The 15,897-nt window shown below is 40.3% G+C and overlaps 1 protein-coding gene across 3 annotated transcripts in view; it reads left to right on the top strand.

The window, feature by feature from the left end:
* WDR7 (WD repeat domain 7) overlaps positions 1–15,897 on the top strand; it is a 361,817-nt gene that overhangs the window by 250,829 nt on the left and 95,091 nt on the right. For all 3 annotated transcript variants that reach the window (XM_030292358.2, XM_030292360.2, XM_030292357.2), the window contains 3 exons: positions 9,203–9,320; positions 11,628–11,777; positions 12,359–12,441. In XM_030292358.2, the coding sequence (XP_030148218.1) occupies positions 9,203–9,320; positions 11,628–11,777; positions 12,359–12,441 (351 nt within the window). The remainder of the gene's footprint in view (positions 1–9,202; positions 9,321–11,627; positions 11,778–12,358; positions 12,442–15,897) is intronic.

Here is a 15,897-nt window from a genome sequence, read left to right as displayed (position 1 = left end):
CAGTTCTTGATTGACTTTAAGAATTAGGAAGAAAGTGAGCCTGTGAGTTGGAAGCAATAGTAAGAGGCAGCTGGCCTTTGTGCAAAGCCCAGAACATATTTCCAACCCTTCGCTGTCCCCCTTGGCTGCAGGTGCCCTGTACACCCTCCAAGGAGTCTAGAATTTTGTTTTGACCTAATTTTATAGCCTATTTTCAAGGCTGATCTAAACACAATTTCAACAGTGTGCAGTCTTGTTTTGTTGCCTGGGAGAAGTAATGGGCTTTATTTTAGGCATAGTATTTAAAATTTGCTTTGTTTTGTTTTTAAATCCGTGTACACAAAGCTTCTATCAGCAAACATAAAGATGTGCTGTGTTTTATCTACATGTAGTATGTCCACAGACACAAATACTTTAGCGCTTCAGTACGTAATTTAAATCTTGCTATTACATCCTTTTCTGTCATGAAGATTAGTATAACTCTCTATACACAGCTCTGAATAAATGAATGTATCAGCATGTAGCCTTGAGGAGTCCAATGTAATTTTCATCATGATAAATTGCATAATAAGCAAGAAAATGTTTGCTTATTAATCTATAACAAGATTTAGATTGAAAATGGCCTGTTCCATCCATGAATACTTGGTACAGGCTGCGGAACGACCGAGACGGGGCAGAATGGAGCAGGGACATGTACAGGGGGGACCCGCATGATGCCGGCCTCCTGGGCCACCCTTTTGTGCCTGATTTGCTGTGTACATGCTAACGGTGCTCAGCTACCTTGCTTCTGACTGCAATGTTACACATGCTTTATGAGGAAGCTTTTATGTTAGGCTTGTGCTTTTTTAAAATTCCAGTTCACGTTAATTGAAAAAGAAAAAAAAATACACAACGCTTCCCTCTTGATTCCCATTCTTGTGAGTTTGTGAGGGAGGAGACTGAGGAGGGTGGCTAGTCTAGGCTGCTGCCTAGTTCTGGAGAACACACATGATAGCAGAGTTTCTTTCTTCCTCTCTCTCCCACATACTGACATCCTCTGTCAGAGATGATTTCTGAGAGGTCTCCTGCAAGACTATGGGTGGCCCAATTGATAGGGCATTTTTCCAAAATTCAAATGCCTTTCTTTTAGAGATAGAACTGAGAATTTTTCCATCTTTGAAATAAAAATAAAACCAGTTGTTTTCTAATATTTTCAAATATTTCACCAAACCTTAAGCTGTGTTAAGTAAGCAAGCTTTTACCGAGTAGTTGATATTCGGAAGGGACAGTATGGGGTATTGTATAGTTACAAAGTTGCATCATACAAAGATCCTGTCTCCAAGGCACTTGCTGTCCGAAGGAAGGGTAAGAGGTGCCTGGAAGTAATCACGATGGGAAGTGAGAAGCAGTGTGAAAGGTATGGACGCCCAGAGCGTGGGGGGGGGGGGGGGGAGGGTGAGTCACGGCTGGGTGCTCAGAAAGGATGCTGGGAAGAGTTTTCTTTGCATCTTTCATCGGGATAATTGTGAGGAGGGGCAGAAGAGCAAGGACCTGCAAAAGACAGATGGGAAGTACAGGCATGCCCAGCAGATGCCAAAGCGCTCCTTAAAACGCAGGGCAAGTGACTAGACACGCTGTTTTACATTGTATTCATTAATTCCTTGCAGAACCTCAACTGTGGGGTGTGCCCAAGTAAAACTTGAACATAAGCCTCTTCCCGGTTATCTCTGGGGAATAGAATTCCGGGCTAAAAAGAGGATGGGTTTTACCTTTTCCTTTATAAAATGATGATGAAAATGATAATAGAAGATCACAAAGCAAATCCGAGAGAGGTTCTGTCTCTTGTCCACAGAAACACCAGTCAGTGAAAAAGGTGAGTTTCAGACCTAGGTCTCCCTGACCCAGGTCTGCTCCCACCGCTCTCCACCTCGCGTCTGCGGAGTAATAAGATAGCCTGTTCAGAGGACGTGAAAGTGGTCAAGTCAGAGTTTTCAGCGTACTTTCAGATTTTAAAAACACACTGAGGGAAATCCTTTCCATCACGAATTTTGTACCTTCTGGAAAAATAGCCTATTTAAATATCAGGAAGCTCCTTGAGTGCCTGGGCCATGTATTATGCATGTATTCATGTTTATTCATAGCACCTGTCACATGATTTGCATTCAATAGACGCTTAATTAAGTCATAGAATTTTAGAGATGAAACTCTTCAGCAGCATTCAATCCGGTGCTCTCAAGATGCTATTCAATAAAAACAAAGTTGGGAGAGCTAATACAACTTGCCTGAGATCTCAGCAGTACTGGAGGAGTAGAGACTATCACTTGAGCCTCCCGACTCCTATTCTGCTGTTCCCATACCCGTATGGTTATGCCACCCTTTATGTGACAGACGATCACAGGTAGACTCTCTGAGGAAGTTTTTAAATTAATGATTATGGGCTGCTCATTCATGATGGACCGTTGAATAGAAAATGCAGGCTGCATTGCATTGAGATCATAGGTAAAGCCATCTCAACTAATGGTGAGAAAAATAGAAACATGTAGTATTATGTTTTTTATAAATCCATCATTTTTTAGATCAGCATGGTTATGTAAATAAGGATACAGTGTTAGAAACAGTTGAAAATCTGACTTTATAAATGTATGGAAAAACTGTTGTGCTTCTGGAAAACTAGACTCCATTTTCTACACGTTGTGGTCTGTTTATGGTTTTGTTTTCCTAGTTCATGTTGCGGGGCCTTTACTCTGAAAGAGAAGGGCAGAGCCGTTTTGGCCCCCACTGCCAAAGGTGGGCGGTCTCTCATCTGTTACTGCCACGGCTGAGGGATGTTAATGAATTGCCAAAACCCACTGCTTTTCTGGGATATTCAGTTTACCAAACTTTCAAAGAGAAACGTATAGTCACTGGAAACCATGCATGCTTTGAAAGCCCCATATGTTAGAAATACTCTTTTTGAACCACATAAAGTAGAATTGGAGAAAAGGGAATTGGCATTTTAACTCAAGTTTCAACCACACTTTTAAAAATTTGAGCGGCAGGGAGTAGAAAAAAGAACACATCATACAAACAATAAGGCGCTTGAGGGTTTTACATTTAAATTATTTTTCCTGGGGCGCCCGGGTGGCTCAGTCCGTTGGGCACCAAATTCAGACTCTCACTAGTTCACGATCTCGCAGTTTGTGAGTTCGAGCCCCGCGTCAGGCTCTGTGCGGACAGCTCAGAGCCTGGAGCCTGCTTTGGATTTCGTGTCTCTTTCTCTGTCTGCAACCCCCCGACTTGTGCTCTGTCCGTCTCTCTCTCAAAAATAAATAAATGTAAAAAAATTTTAAATTATTTTTCGTATTCATATGACATCTATTTTTAATAGAAAGTTTGTAATCTGAGGGAACCATTTGACTAAATCTTGTTAGCACAGATTTTACATTACAACTCCTAGTTGTAAATGTGTACAACATATGGGAAATAGGTCTAAAAGACAGGCACTTGTTGGGGCATTCGCCACATTTGCGTTTAAGAAACTGATGCCACCTTTGAGTTATCAAATTAAGGTTTAACATGACAAGAATTAACGACTCTTGATTACATTAAAGACATTTATTAGTACATCTGTTTTACCCAGAAGGGGTAAGATGGAACTCCCAGTTGTTCTGTAAGTATGCATATTCCAAATAATTTCAGTCTTTGTTCTCCATGAGCCTTGTTTTCAGTGCCCTGTTACTCTTTGACTTGGTCAGCTTGGACTTCCATACCTCATACCACAGACTGGTATTGAAATTTATTTCTCGTAGTTCTAGGAGCTGGGAAGTCCAAGAACAAGGTGCTGACAAGGCAGGTCTCTTTCTGAGGCCTCTTCCCTGGGCTGGTAGGCGGCTGGCTGCCATGTCGCTGTGTGCCCACCACTCGGGAAGAGAGTGAGAGCAAGCTTTCTGGTGTCTCTCCAGTGGGCACAGATCGCACCGTGAGGGCCGCACCCACATGTCCTCATCTGACCCTAATTATCTCCCAGAGGCTCCATCTCCAGAGACCATCACATTGGGGTGAATTTTCAGGGGACACAAACATTTAGTCCATAATACTGTTGACCATGATTTGTGGGTTGTTCTCTGAAAGTCTAAGTGGTTTTCCCCCCCTGAATATTCTCATAGAGTATTCCTTAATTTGACAGATGGGGAAGTCTGACAATTGTAGATGGTGACATTTAACTATAGCGGTCTTACATGTAACTTTTAAAATGCTTTTACCACAATGGAGTAAGGGTTAGAACAGGATTAATGAGCAGTCATGTAAGGAATGAGCTCAGCCTGAGTGAACTATTTTTCTATTCATGATTTTTATTTACAGTATCTATCATCTCTGGTATTTCACATGGGATGTGTACACCAAAGTGCTGAGTAAAATAGAGAGTATGTCATCTCATATTTTTAAACTAAAGACCCATCTTATAAACCTAAATAACAAATGATCTGCATAACAGCCAGATAAGCAGAATCAGATGAAAAGAGTGAGTTCTGTGTTCACGTACAGATTCCAGAATAAGGCAGACACCCCTTTAATTTCAGACCCTGAGAGTATGATCCTTCTTCATTCAGTTAGAATCCCACATTAAAATATATCACATACACAGTGCACCTTTGACTTTCAAGATAACTACATGTAGAATTAGACTTCGTCTGTTGGGACTACCAGATCAATTACTTTGACTTCATTGCCTGGTCAGTTCAGCCAAATAACTGGCTTAAGTGATTTTTTTTCCTGCCGGATTTTCCGGGTAACTTCATTTAGCACGTAACTCTTGAGCTACCACGATGTCCAAGGGCTGCACTAGGCACTTTGGGGGGATGCACAGGATTAGAAGGCATGGTACCTATCTGCACAGAGTTCACAATACAAAAGTAATTCATAATGCCTGGCAGAATCAGATTCAGTGCTAAGAGCCTAGAATAAATGGGTTTTGTCGTTGGGTGTTTTTGTTTCACTAGATTGTAATTGAATGCTCTAGCAATTGCAGACCAGCACGCAGGCTTGAGCAAGAATTGAACAGAAGGGAGGGAGGAGAGTGTGCCAATGGGGAGAGGGTAGTGGAGAAGCATAAGCCACATACTATAGTCAGAAAAGAAATGGAATTCTAGGGACGGACTTGGAAATTATCCTGGCCTCAGGAGCATGGGTGTTGAAAAGACTGAGTTATGAGTTAGTGAAACTAGATTATGGAGGACTCAGGACCTCAAGCCAAGGAGTTTAAGATTTTTCTTAGAAGCACTGGGACCCAGTGAGGTTTTTAAGCAGGTTAACCATGAAATAAAGTTAGTACTTTTGGAAGATTACTCTGGCAGTGGGGCATTAAGTGGACTACAGAGGAGAGAAAAGGTTTGTCTTCTTCCCCTATGCCTTGGCCACTCCTCTCTGTTCTCACACGTGAAACCTTCCATCCTGTGCACTGTGGCTATGCTGAACCTGTGCAGAACCTTGACCTCAGAACAGCAGAACCTTGACCTCAGAACCTGTGCAGAACCTTGACCTCAGAACAACAGATGTGTCCACAATGTGACGTCCTGCACTTAGGCCGTCAGACACTGATGGTGGGAATCGCTCAAATGCACACATCGACGCCTGTGCACATCGTGGGATGTCCCCGCTTCTGCTGAAATCACGGGCAGTAGTCGTATGGGTCTTTGGTTAGCTTCCTTACCTATTACCCTACAGCTTCTCTTCCAGACCCCGAACTTGACCACTTTTCCTACCACAAGAAGTTTGCCGATTTCCCCAAATGCACAAGGTCATTTGCCGAGATGGGTTAAGGGTGATATGGGACTAGGCCTTTAACTTGAAACCAGTGACCTGCTGTTAGTTCATCTCATTTTCTTTTCACTTTGTTTCTGCTTGTGAGAGTCATCTTGGGCCAGAGGAAACATCTATTGTATGTATGATATAGGTGAGAGGCTTGGCTGGAGGTTTTTCTATCCGCCTGCGCACTTAATCTTCTCAACAGCCTTGTGAAGTGGGTCCTCTAATAGGCCCATTCTACATACCTTGTGCTTACTCAGTCCAGGGTGGCCAAAGAGCACAGCATAAGGTTAGGGGTACGGTATCCACTCGTCACTGGTCATCCTCAGGTGAACACACACATGCATAGCCATTCATTCCCATTCTCCCCTTCTCTTTCTCCCTTCCTTCCCTCTCTTCTTGGCTTCCCACTAAACTTTTCTGCAGAGGGCACAGAGAAGGGCTGGAAGAGCAGCGGGTGGTGAGTCTGGTGGGATCCTGTTTGTGTGAGTAGAACTCTGGTTTCCAACCGCAAGAGGTCACAACAGCACACAGCTGGGAATAGACGGGACTCTTCTGTATGTATTCCGGAAGGGTCCTCTGACACTTGGCCTGCAGAAGGCAGATCCCATCCCTTAGCCACTAAGGAGGCGGTACCGCCACAGGGATGGCAGACAGGCAGCCAGAACCACGAAGTTCAGCAGGGGCAACAGGTTGTCTATCACCATGTTTCCCTTGATACAATGGAGCCCATTAGGCAGCCCCCTCATTAACATATGTATCTGTGCTTCACTCGCAACCCTTACCGCAGCTCCGTAAGCTTGGTCTTCCCATTCCTGTAACGTTGGGTCATTTGTACCACACATAAGACTTCTATCTTCAGCTCAATTTGATCTTTTTGAGGACTGTTTGAATCCCATTTCTGCCATTTAGTACAGTTGCTTTCCATTACAACCTGTCCACACCAGTTGATAACTGTGCGTATCTTCATTTAAATTGTGATTGACGTTGAAAAGAACAGAGCTGAAGTCCACGTGTTACCACATACCACTGGAAACCCCACTCAGGGGTGCAGTCTAGCCGTTCATCCAAAGTCGCAGAGTTTGGTCATGTGACCAGTTCATCAATCCAGTTAACCACAGTATGGTCAAGCCCCTCCCCCCTTTATTTTCTCCAAAGGTCCCTGTCCTGAAAGACATCACACTACTACCTTGGCTCCTCACTGAGCTCTGGACCCAACTTCCCCTTCACAAAATGCTGATACCACCCCCTTCCTGGGCAGATGCATGAGGACATAGTGTAGGAAAGTTCAATTTCAAACCTAGACCTCACGTTCCACTTCCAGTTCTTCCTCCCTGCCGTGCCTTCCAGACATGGGCCAGGCTCCCCAGGAGACAGACATCCTTTCCCCACGGCTGACGGCAGGGCAGGGGTTGTTGCCTGGGGATCTTTTCCAACTCCCAACATTCTGTGATTTTATTGATCTTAGGAAATTTGAGTTAGGTTTGCTCAGAATTATTTAGTTAACATACCAGTTTTGTTGGTTTCAGCCTTTTGATAGTATCAACACCTTTTTGTATTGGCGAAAGAAACATCATACAGAATCTAGAAGGTGTAATTAGCTTTTGAATTTCTTAAAATGTGATCTAAACGTGGGGCGCCTGGGTGGCGCAGTCGGTTAAGCGTCCGACTTCAGCCAGGTCACGATCTCGCAGTCCGGGAGTTCGAGCCCCGCGTCAGGCTCTGGGCTGATGGCTCGGAGCCTGGAGCCTGTTTCCGATTCTGTGTCTCCCTCTCTCTCTGCTCCTCCCCCGTTCATGCTCTGTCTCTCTCTGTCCCAAAAATAAAATAAACGTTGAAAAAAAAATTAAAAAAAAAAAATGTGATCTAAACGTTACAATAATTATTAAGCAATCCAGGCCAACAGTGCTCACACGGTGAACATTTCTTTTCTGGAATTCTCAATAGTAAAGTTTAATCCAGAAAAGAAACTGGCCACCTACCCCGCCCTGCTTTACTGTTAAGCGCCTCTTTCCAGCCCCTACCAAGTACCTAGGATGTCAGGATCGTCTTTGGAGGTGATATGTTCGCCCTGGCTGGCTTCCTGTTTCTTGCACATGCGCGCTATATGCGTGTACATCTGCTCACATCTCTTTGTAGTGGTAAACATCAAAGGAATGCTGTCCACCCTCCTCTCTGAGATCCTGCTTTGTATCTACCCTCAGCTTGGAAAAAAGACTGGAGACCATTAGATGTTCAGTCAAAGATTTAAGCAATGTAGCAGTCACAAAAAAATTATAAGCAGAATTCTTTATAATCAGTTTACCTTTCTGTTAACAGTGATCGGAATGCCTAACGCATACTTATTTTCATCTAAAAGTTAAAATAATGATTCTTAGACTAATCATAGAAATATTGGTAAACTCTTTAAGAATTTTTAGTAAACACAATTCAGTTTACACATGAAACATGCATACTTATTTAATTGGAGCAGGAAAAATCTTCCTATAATTTCTTATGGGTATTTAAGTGTCGAATTTATTTAACTAGAGGGAGAAACTATGATGCATCTCTTACTGAGTAGCAAAATGCCCCTTGTGTACAGCTGATGTGTGGATCACATCCCACATTTTAATAAAAAGTCTTAACTAGTTTTCACAGTAGTCCCTGTAAAATGTACAGGAAGCTTACAACAGAAGTCATATTTAGGTTTTAGGGTTGGCAAAGGAATATAATATCACTATCCTATGAGAATAGTCTCACAGCTTGGAAAGATTTATTTCATCATGTATATATGCTTATATATAGCCTGGACAATGCCATGCCTATGATCTTTATAGAGAGAAAATAAGTATCCATTAATATAATTTTTGCATCAATACAAAATAACCATTGGCAGAACGTGCTGACTAGTAGATTGGTTCTAAAAGTATTGACCATGAGGTAAATTAACAGTACTGAGGTTATTTCAAACTAAAAATAATTATAAAAACTAAAAATAATTTTGCGATTTTCAGTTCTTTTGAGAAGTCTATGGACAGAAGTGAATTTTGCTTCCTTTCAGATACACGTCCTTAAATGAAGCCTTTTTATGTGGCCTTACAAACAAATTATTACCTTTCACTTTTTTTTTTTAGCAAAAAAACTGAAAATGCCCAGCTCAGTCTTCTTTCTTGCCTTATCCTGAGCTTTGGGATGTGCGTTCAGTACTAGTTCTTGATAATTTGTTAACAAGGCGTTTTTAACACTTTGGACAGATGCACATACTGTTTTCAATCTTCACGGTTAATTATTCGATTTTGTATTTGATGCCAGAACACCCTGACTCCTAATCACTGCTCATTGTTGCAAGTCCATTATATTCTAACTGTTTGAGTGCTCCCATTGACCTTGAACTGACATTATAAGCTGTGTCTAATCTTTTCAGTCTATATTTCTAATGCTTCTTTTCTCTTTTCCTTTTTTTCTGATCCCTGTTTAGCATCACAATGGGGCTGCCTCTTAGCCCGGCTGCTGACTCCGCCCGCTCTGCGAGGCACGCCCTCTCGCTCATTGCCACTGCCAGACCACCCGCCTTCATCACAACTATCGCCAAAGAGGTGAGGGAGCCTCTCTGGGTGCTCCACCTTCTCACTTAGAGGAATTATTAGACCTTGTGAGCTGAGGGTCCATATCCACGAATAATCTTTCCAGTTTGTTCTAGAACAACGCAAGCTAATAATCTCGTGCTGAAATGAATAGATACAAACCTGTGTGCCTGCACAGCGATTACCACGGCAATGCCTTCATTACCTGCGCTTTTGTATTCATTTCTGTTCTCAAAGTTAACTCACTTGCAAATATTTGAAATTAATTTTTCAATCTGAAATATCGCAGGCTGATTCTAATTAAAATATGCTATAGGCATTCATATTTTACAAGTATAAATTCCTGCCTGTAATCAAAACTTAACTTATTTAACAGTGGCTCTTCAACTGTAAACAAAAATGTAAGTCATAAACTTGCTAATGGTTTTTCCTATTACATGTCGCAGATAAAGACTTGAATGCCGATTGATTCCCACGTTCTTAGTGTTCTAACTAATTGCCCACATCTAACTGAAAAACTAGTATAGAACAATGAGCCAATTATAGGATCTTTCCTATGGGTCTTAGTAGTGGGAGAACAAGGAAAGGGTGATCAGCTCCTATATTTTTTTTAAAGGTTTATTCCATTTCAGCATGAATAATGTGCAGAGTTGGTGTCCGTGGGGTATGAGCTCTGTCTGAGTTGTTTTTCCTGTAGCTATGATGAATTTTTAAAATACTAAATAAATACCTCTGAGTCTGCCCTGATAACCTGAAGCCTACCGGGCCTGTGTCTGCCCCAGAGCCATCCTTAATAGGCATGCAGCAAATACTTGTGACGTGAAGGTAACTAGAAAGGAGGAAGGAAGGTCCTAATAGCCAGTTGTATCGGTTTATATGAAGTGATGGGACTTTGAATTCATACCTAAAATATGTAGAGTAAGGCTGTGTGTTTTTTCTAAGCGTGTAAAGTGAGATTACACTGTATTTAAAATATGCATGTGTAATATTTTTATAATTTATAGATATTATATATTTATATGAAGTATATGTATGAATGAACAGATTTATTAGCCACGGAATTTTTTTTACCAGTTTTTGTATCAGTTGAATATGCATAGGTAGTAATATTGAGAATATTGAATAAACCTTACATCAGTCTGACCACATACACAAGTCCTATAAATGCCAGGCATAAAACTGCCTCTTTAAAGAGTAAATAAGTATTTATGTTAATTGTGTTTTTGAAATTAATTTTCACCATTTCCTTATGAATATTTTTTAAGTTTATTTATTTATTTTGAGAGAGAGAACGCGGGTGCATGAGTGGGGGAGGGACAGAAAGAAAGGGAGACAGAATCCCAAGCAGGCTCCACGCTGTCAATACAGAACCTGATGCGGGGCTCAAACTGACATCATGACCTGAGCTGAAACCAAGAGTCAGATGCTTAACTGACCGAGCCACCCAAGCACCCCCATATATGAGTATTTTTAAATGAACTGTTAGAATAGCCACACCTTGGATTTACTGTACTCCAGCATTTGGTTAGAAAAGGTATTTTTTAAAATATTTTAATGTTAATGCTTTACGAATTGCCAGTTGACTCCCACGTTCTTAGTGTCTATTTCAATGTAATAGTTAACATTTACTACTTTGTAAAAATAAGTTTACCACTTTGCTTAGAGTTTTGGAGTAAAATCCTGAAGTTCTTCTCACTGTTATTACTGACCCCTCCCCTGTCCTCATGCCCACTCCTCCATGGCTGGCCCAGCGCCCAACACTGTTCTTCCTCCTCTGAATGATGAAGACTTACAGTCTGTATGGGAAGAAAAATCACATTGGACTTACATTCTTTACAGTGCCTGTTGTTTTTGGAGGTATATGGGAAATACAACACTTTATATGGGAAATACGACACTTACAATGATGCCTGTTAGACCGGAAGTGTTGTATAAGCATCATTTATTATTACTTGAGAGCAAGTCTCCTGTCTTTTGCTTGCTGGTATCTTCTAACTCCTGTCCACCTCAGCACCAGATCTACCAAATTCACAGACCTTCAGTCTGTCTTTGGAGAAATGTCATGGTAATGTTGTCTTAAGGTCTCATATAATACCCGGGAACTTACCGAAGTTTATCAGAGAATGCTCGTTGAGCTTTTACTGTACTAAATACTTTTCTTTTGCAATCAAGTGTTTTCTGACCCACCCCAAGAGGTTTGTTTCTGTTGATTCTCCTTTTTCCCCTACTGTATTAACAAGTGAAAAACAAACTAGTGGCTGGGAATGCAGAACTGAGTGGAGCGTCAATCATACCTACAGCACGGAACTGTTTCCACAGGTGCACAGACACACAGCTCTTGCAGCAAATACCCAGTCACAGCAGAGCGTGCACACAACAGCTCTTGCACGAGCTAAAGGGGAAGTTCTGAGAGTCATTGAGATTCTTATTGAAAAGATGCCCACAGATGTTGTGGATCTTCTCGTAGAGGTAAGAATATCCTGCTGTAAATGTGGCAGCAACAGCCTAAATCAGATAGGTCAGTGCAGTATAGAAATCAGCATTTTTATTTCCAGCATCTCAAAACGAAAGAGAGACGATTAAACGAATTAGCTTTTGTACCATTTCACAGGACCTTATTCAAATTTCGTTAACAAATCAAAATAATCGTTGTGTACGCTTACCAGTCACAGGGAAGTAGTCTATGTTGGAGTAATTCTTAGAAGAGTATGTCCTCTTTAATGCCTTCCATTATGAATCAAACAATACATGTAGTGTGTTTGAATAAAAGCTACCCGTATTGTAGATAAATCTGAATCGCCTTTGAAGTCAACAAGTCTTGTTTCTACCTTTTACTGTTCTTTCTTTTGTTTTTTTACAGGTAGGAGAAAGAATAGTTGATAGTATAAAGTAAATCTCCTGTAGCTTTAGTAAATATAGTGTAGTTTTAAAGTAAATATTGCGATCAAACTGTCTAGAATTTTCATGCAAATGAGGCCTAAGTGAATAATTTAAATTTTGGAAAATTAAGTATTTGAAATTAACTTTACATATGTATCTTTTCTATAAAGGTTATGGACATCATTATGTACTGCCTTGAAGGATCTTTAGTTAAAAAGAAAGGTCTTCAAGAATGTTTCCCAGCCATCTGCAGGTAAAGAAACCTTCAGTAGCATGCAAGATAAATAATTTTTTCTGTTTGTTTTAAGGAAATGCCATCAAATCATCATCATTTTTTAATTTATTTTTAAACATTTATATATATATATACATATATATACACGCTCATATACATATACATGTACATATATGTATATGTGTATACTTTTAAAGTTTATTTATTTATTTTGAGAGAGAGAGAGAGAGAAAGAGCAGGGGGAGGGACAGAGAGAGAGAATCCCAAGTAGGCTCAGCATGGAGCCCAGTATGGGACTCAAACTCACAAACCATGAGATCATGACCTGAGCCGAAATCAAGAGTTGGATGCTTAACTGACTGAGCCACCCAGGCATCCCTATGTATTTATTTTTGGGAGAGAGAGAGAGCACACAAGCAGGGGAGGGGCAGAGAGAGAATCCCAGGCAGGCTCCATGCTGTCAGCGTGGAGCCTGACATGGGGCTCGAACCCACGAACTGTGAGATCATGACCTGAGCCAAAATCAAGAGTCAGATGCTTAACTGACTGAGCTACCCCGTGCCCCTCAAATAAATAATTTTTACTAACGAATTATTTTTGAAAAATTTTAGCAGGATGAGTTTGTAGTCTGATTCCTGCTTACATTCTGAAAACAAGGCAGCTTACAGTCAAAAACACAAATGTGATAGAACCACTATTTGAAATTGGGTCATGAAGAGATTTTCTCAAACCTTAAAAAAATGAGTAAGAGATAGCATCTATGGAATATGTGTGTGCTCTCACATTCATTACTCAAATTAACATTTCCATTAAGAAGAGAGTCTAGGAAGCCTCTGACTTAGGAGAGAAGATACACTTTTCAGCCAAGGGAAACCTTTATGCCACATTTTCACTGGTAAATTTCTTTTTTTAATATAAAGATAGCAATTTCCTATGGTACTACTAAGTGTAGGTGTTTTTCCCTGGGAGAAAACTGGCCAAGAGCAGTAAAAACTTTTATAAACAATGTTGCACATGTTAAGCACAACCAATAATTTTAGATGTCTATAGCATTTAACTGTTATGAAATGAAAGTTTTTAAGATGTCAAATGTAGTCATGTTTATTTTTCCTTTAAAGTAGTTTTTGGTTCTTAAAATGTTTATAGCTTGGAGAACATTTTGTTAATTTTTTTTTTTTTTTTAACTCCAAGGGGTCAGTGGAAATAGTGCTTAAGTTTATTGAAAATCATGGTTTTTTTGTAGAAAATAGAACCACCAGTTAGTCATCATTACATAATGTTTTTCCTTTTAAGACCAGTTTAGTGATTTCCTTACTTATTTTTTTGCTTTTACTTTCCATTTTGCTTTCTCTGAGCGTATGGTAGCAAAAAGCTTTATTTTAGGCTGTAAGCTTAAATTTTTGCCTGAGAGTAGTGATGTTACATGATGCATAGTTACGTCTTCTGTATCTCCTGGCATTTGAGCAAGTCTTTGCTGAATTAATTGTACTCCGTGAGTCTTCCAATATCTACAGTAGACTTTATAGTGTAGTCTCGTCATTTTGCTGTTGCTGAGTCATAGCACCCAGAAATGAAACCAAGAACACCTACACGAAAAGATTATGCTGGAATATACATGTGTACAGATATGTATTTTCTTGTGGTACAGATTAAGCATGTTAGAATGCAGTAATTTTTTAACGCCATGCCACATTAATTCTGGTTTGCGTTCCTTTTGTTAAAAATTGTATGTATAAAATCTTTTCATGCAGTTAATTGGTAAGAGTACATGTAGCTGTTATATTCCCAGTCACTCGTTCTCTAAGGACATGCCTATGTGAAATGGACACTGAGGTGTCACTTTACAGATGTGATGATTATTGCAGAGCTGAATGTTAGTTAGCAAAGCCTTCCTTATGGCGTCTGTCATGGCGAAGTAAATAAGCGTCCTGAAGTTAATGTGACAAAATTGTTCGGTGTTTAAAGGGCCTGTCTTTGCCCTTGCTGGAATCCTGCCTCCCTCCCAAGCGGCACCCTCAGTTCCTTCAGTCGCCCTAGTTTACTGGAGTCCACTTTTTTTGCTGGTATCTCATTGCCAAAGAGTAAGGGTTCTGCTGGATTGCTAAGGAGGCATGCTCAGTAGCAGGTTTTTCTGATTTGGCAGAAAGCAATTGTGTTTTGTTTATTAATTTAATAACGTGTATTGCACACCTACTGTGTATCAAGTATAGCTAGGCCCTGGGCCTACCATGAGGAATGAGATGGTATCCTCAGGGAGCCCACAGGGTCTAATAAGGTCAGTGCTTATTAAGGTAAATAATTCCAGGGTGCTGTGTTATGTGCTAGAGTAGAATTACAGACCAGAGAGAGGGTTGGGGATATGGAAGGCTGAGAAAGTTTCACAGATGAGAAAGCAGAATAATAATAATAACAACAATAACAATAATAATAATAATTAATAATAATAATAATAGAATCTGAGGAAGTTTCATAAAAGGGAAGGCAGACTAATAATGATCTCCTTCTATTAAAGGAGAAAAATGTTTTGATAAAAGTGGCTGCCAAACAATTAGAAGGATTTGTCTCCCACGAGGGTTTGAGTCGGTGGGGGCAGAAGTGGTGATGGGTTCTGGGAGCGCTTCACAGAAGAGGCAGTGGGGTGAGCTTCACAGAAGGAACGGGAGTGTGCCATCGGGAATTGCAGAAAGAACCAGACCAGTAGATGTCTGGAGATACAAAAGTATAGCGAGAGTTTGGCAAATGCTGGGTGGTAGTGGCCAGAATGTAGGTTGAGGATGAAAGTCTAACATAGTGCCAGAGTCTAGGGCTTTGAATTCCATACAAAGGAATTTGGCCATTATTCTGTAAGTAATGGAGAATCAACAGAGTTTCAGCGAAAACATGTAATTCTTTGGCCAGAATGTAGTTGATAAGACATAATCGTATGAAACTTCAGATTTATAGCAAACAGTTGTTAGCTACCTCTTAAGAAATTATGTTAGATATTACTACAGCTGTGAATATATAAGCTACATAGGCCCATTTATGTGACAGTCAACCCATAAGCAAAGAAAGATGATTAACAATATAAGGTTGTGGATTATACTAAATGTTTGTTAGAATAGGCAATAAATTATGGAGGACTTCAGAGAACATTAAGCTCAGATGGGACCTCAGAAGTTTTACAGATGCCATGCTACCTATTGGCTGATCTGTACTAGGTTGATAAATGAACAAAAACAAAGATATCAACATATCAACAGAAGTTAAAATTATTTTATTGAGTATCTGCCACATCTATGCCATTGTACTGGGTGCCTTACGGCGCTTATGAGCCCTCTACTTATAAGTGCCCTTCACTAAATATGAAACTGCAGTCAAAGTCAATGATGTGAATATCTGTGGCCCAGTCAGGTGGCATTTGTTTTTAAAATCTTTATATAATATTGTAGTCTTTTTTTTTTTTTTTTTGTTCATTTTTCTTCTTTCCTTTAC

This window comes from Lynx canadensis, chromosome D3, assembly GCF_007474595.2.
Source record: "Lynx canadensis isolate LIC74 chromosome D3, mLynCan4.pri.v2, whole genome shotgun sequence".
NCBI lineage: Eukaryota > Metazoa > Chordata > Mammalia > Carnivora > Felidae > Lynx > Lynx canadensis.
Note: the sequence above shows the minus strand (reverse complement) of the source record. Positions and strands in the feature narration are given on the sequence as shown.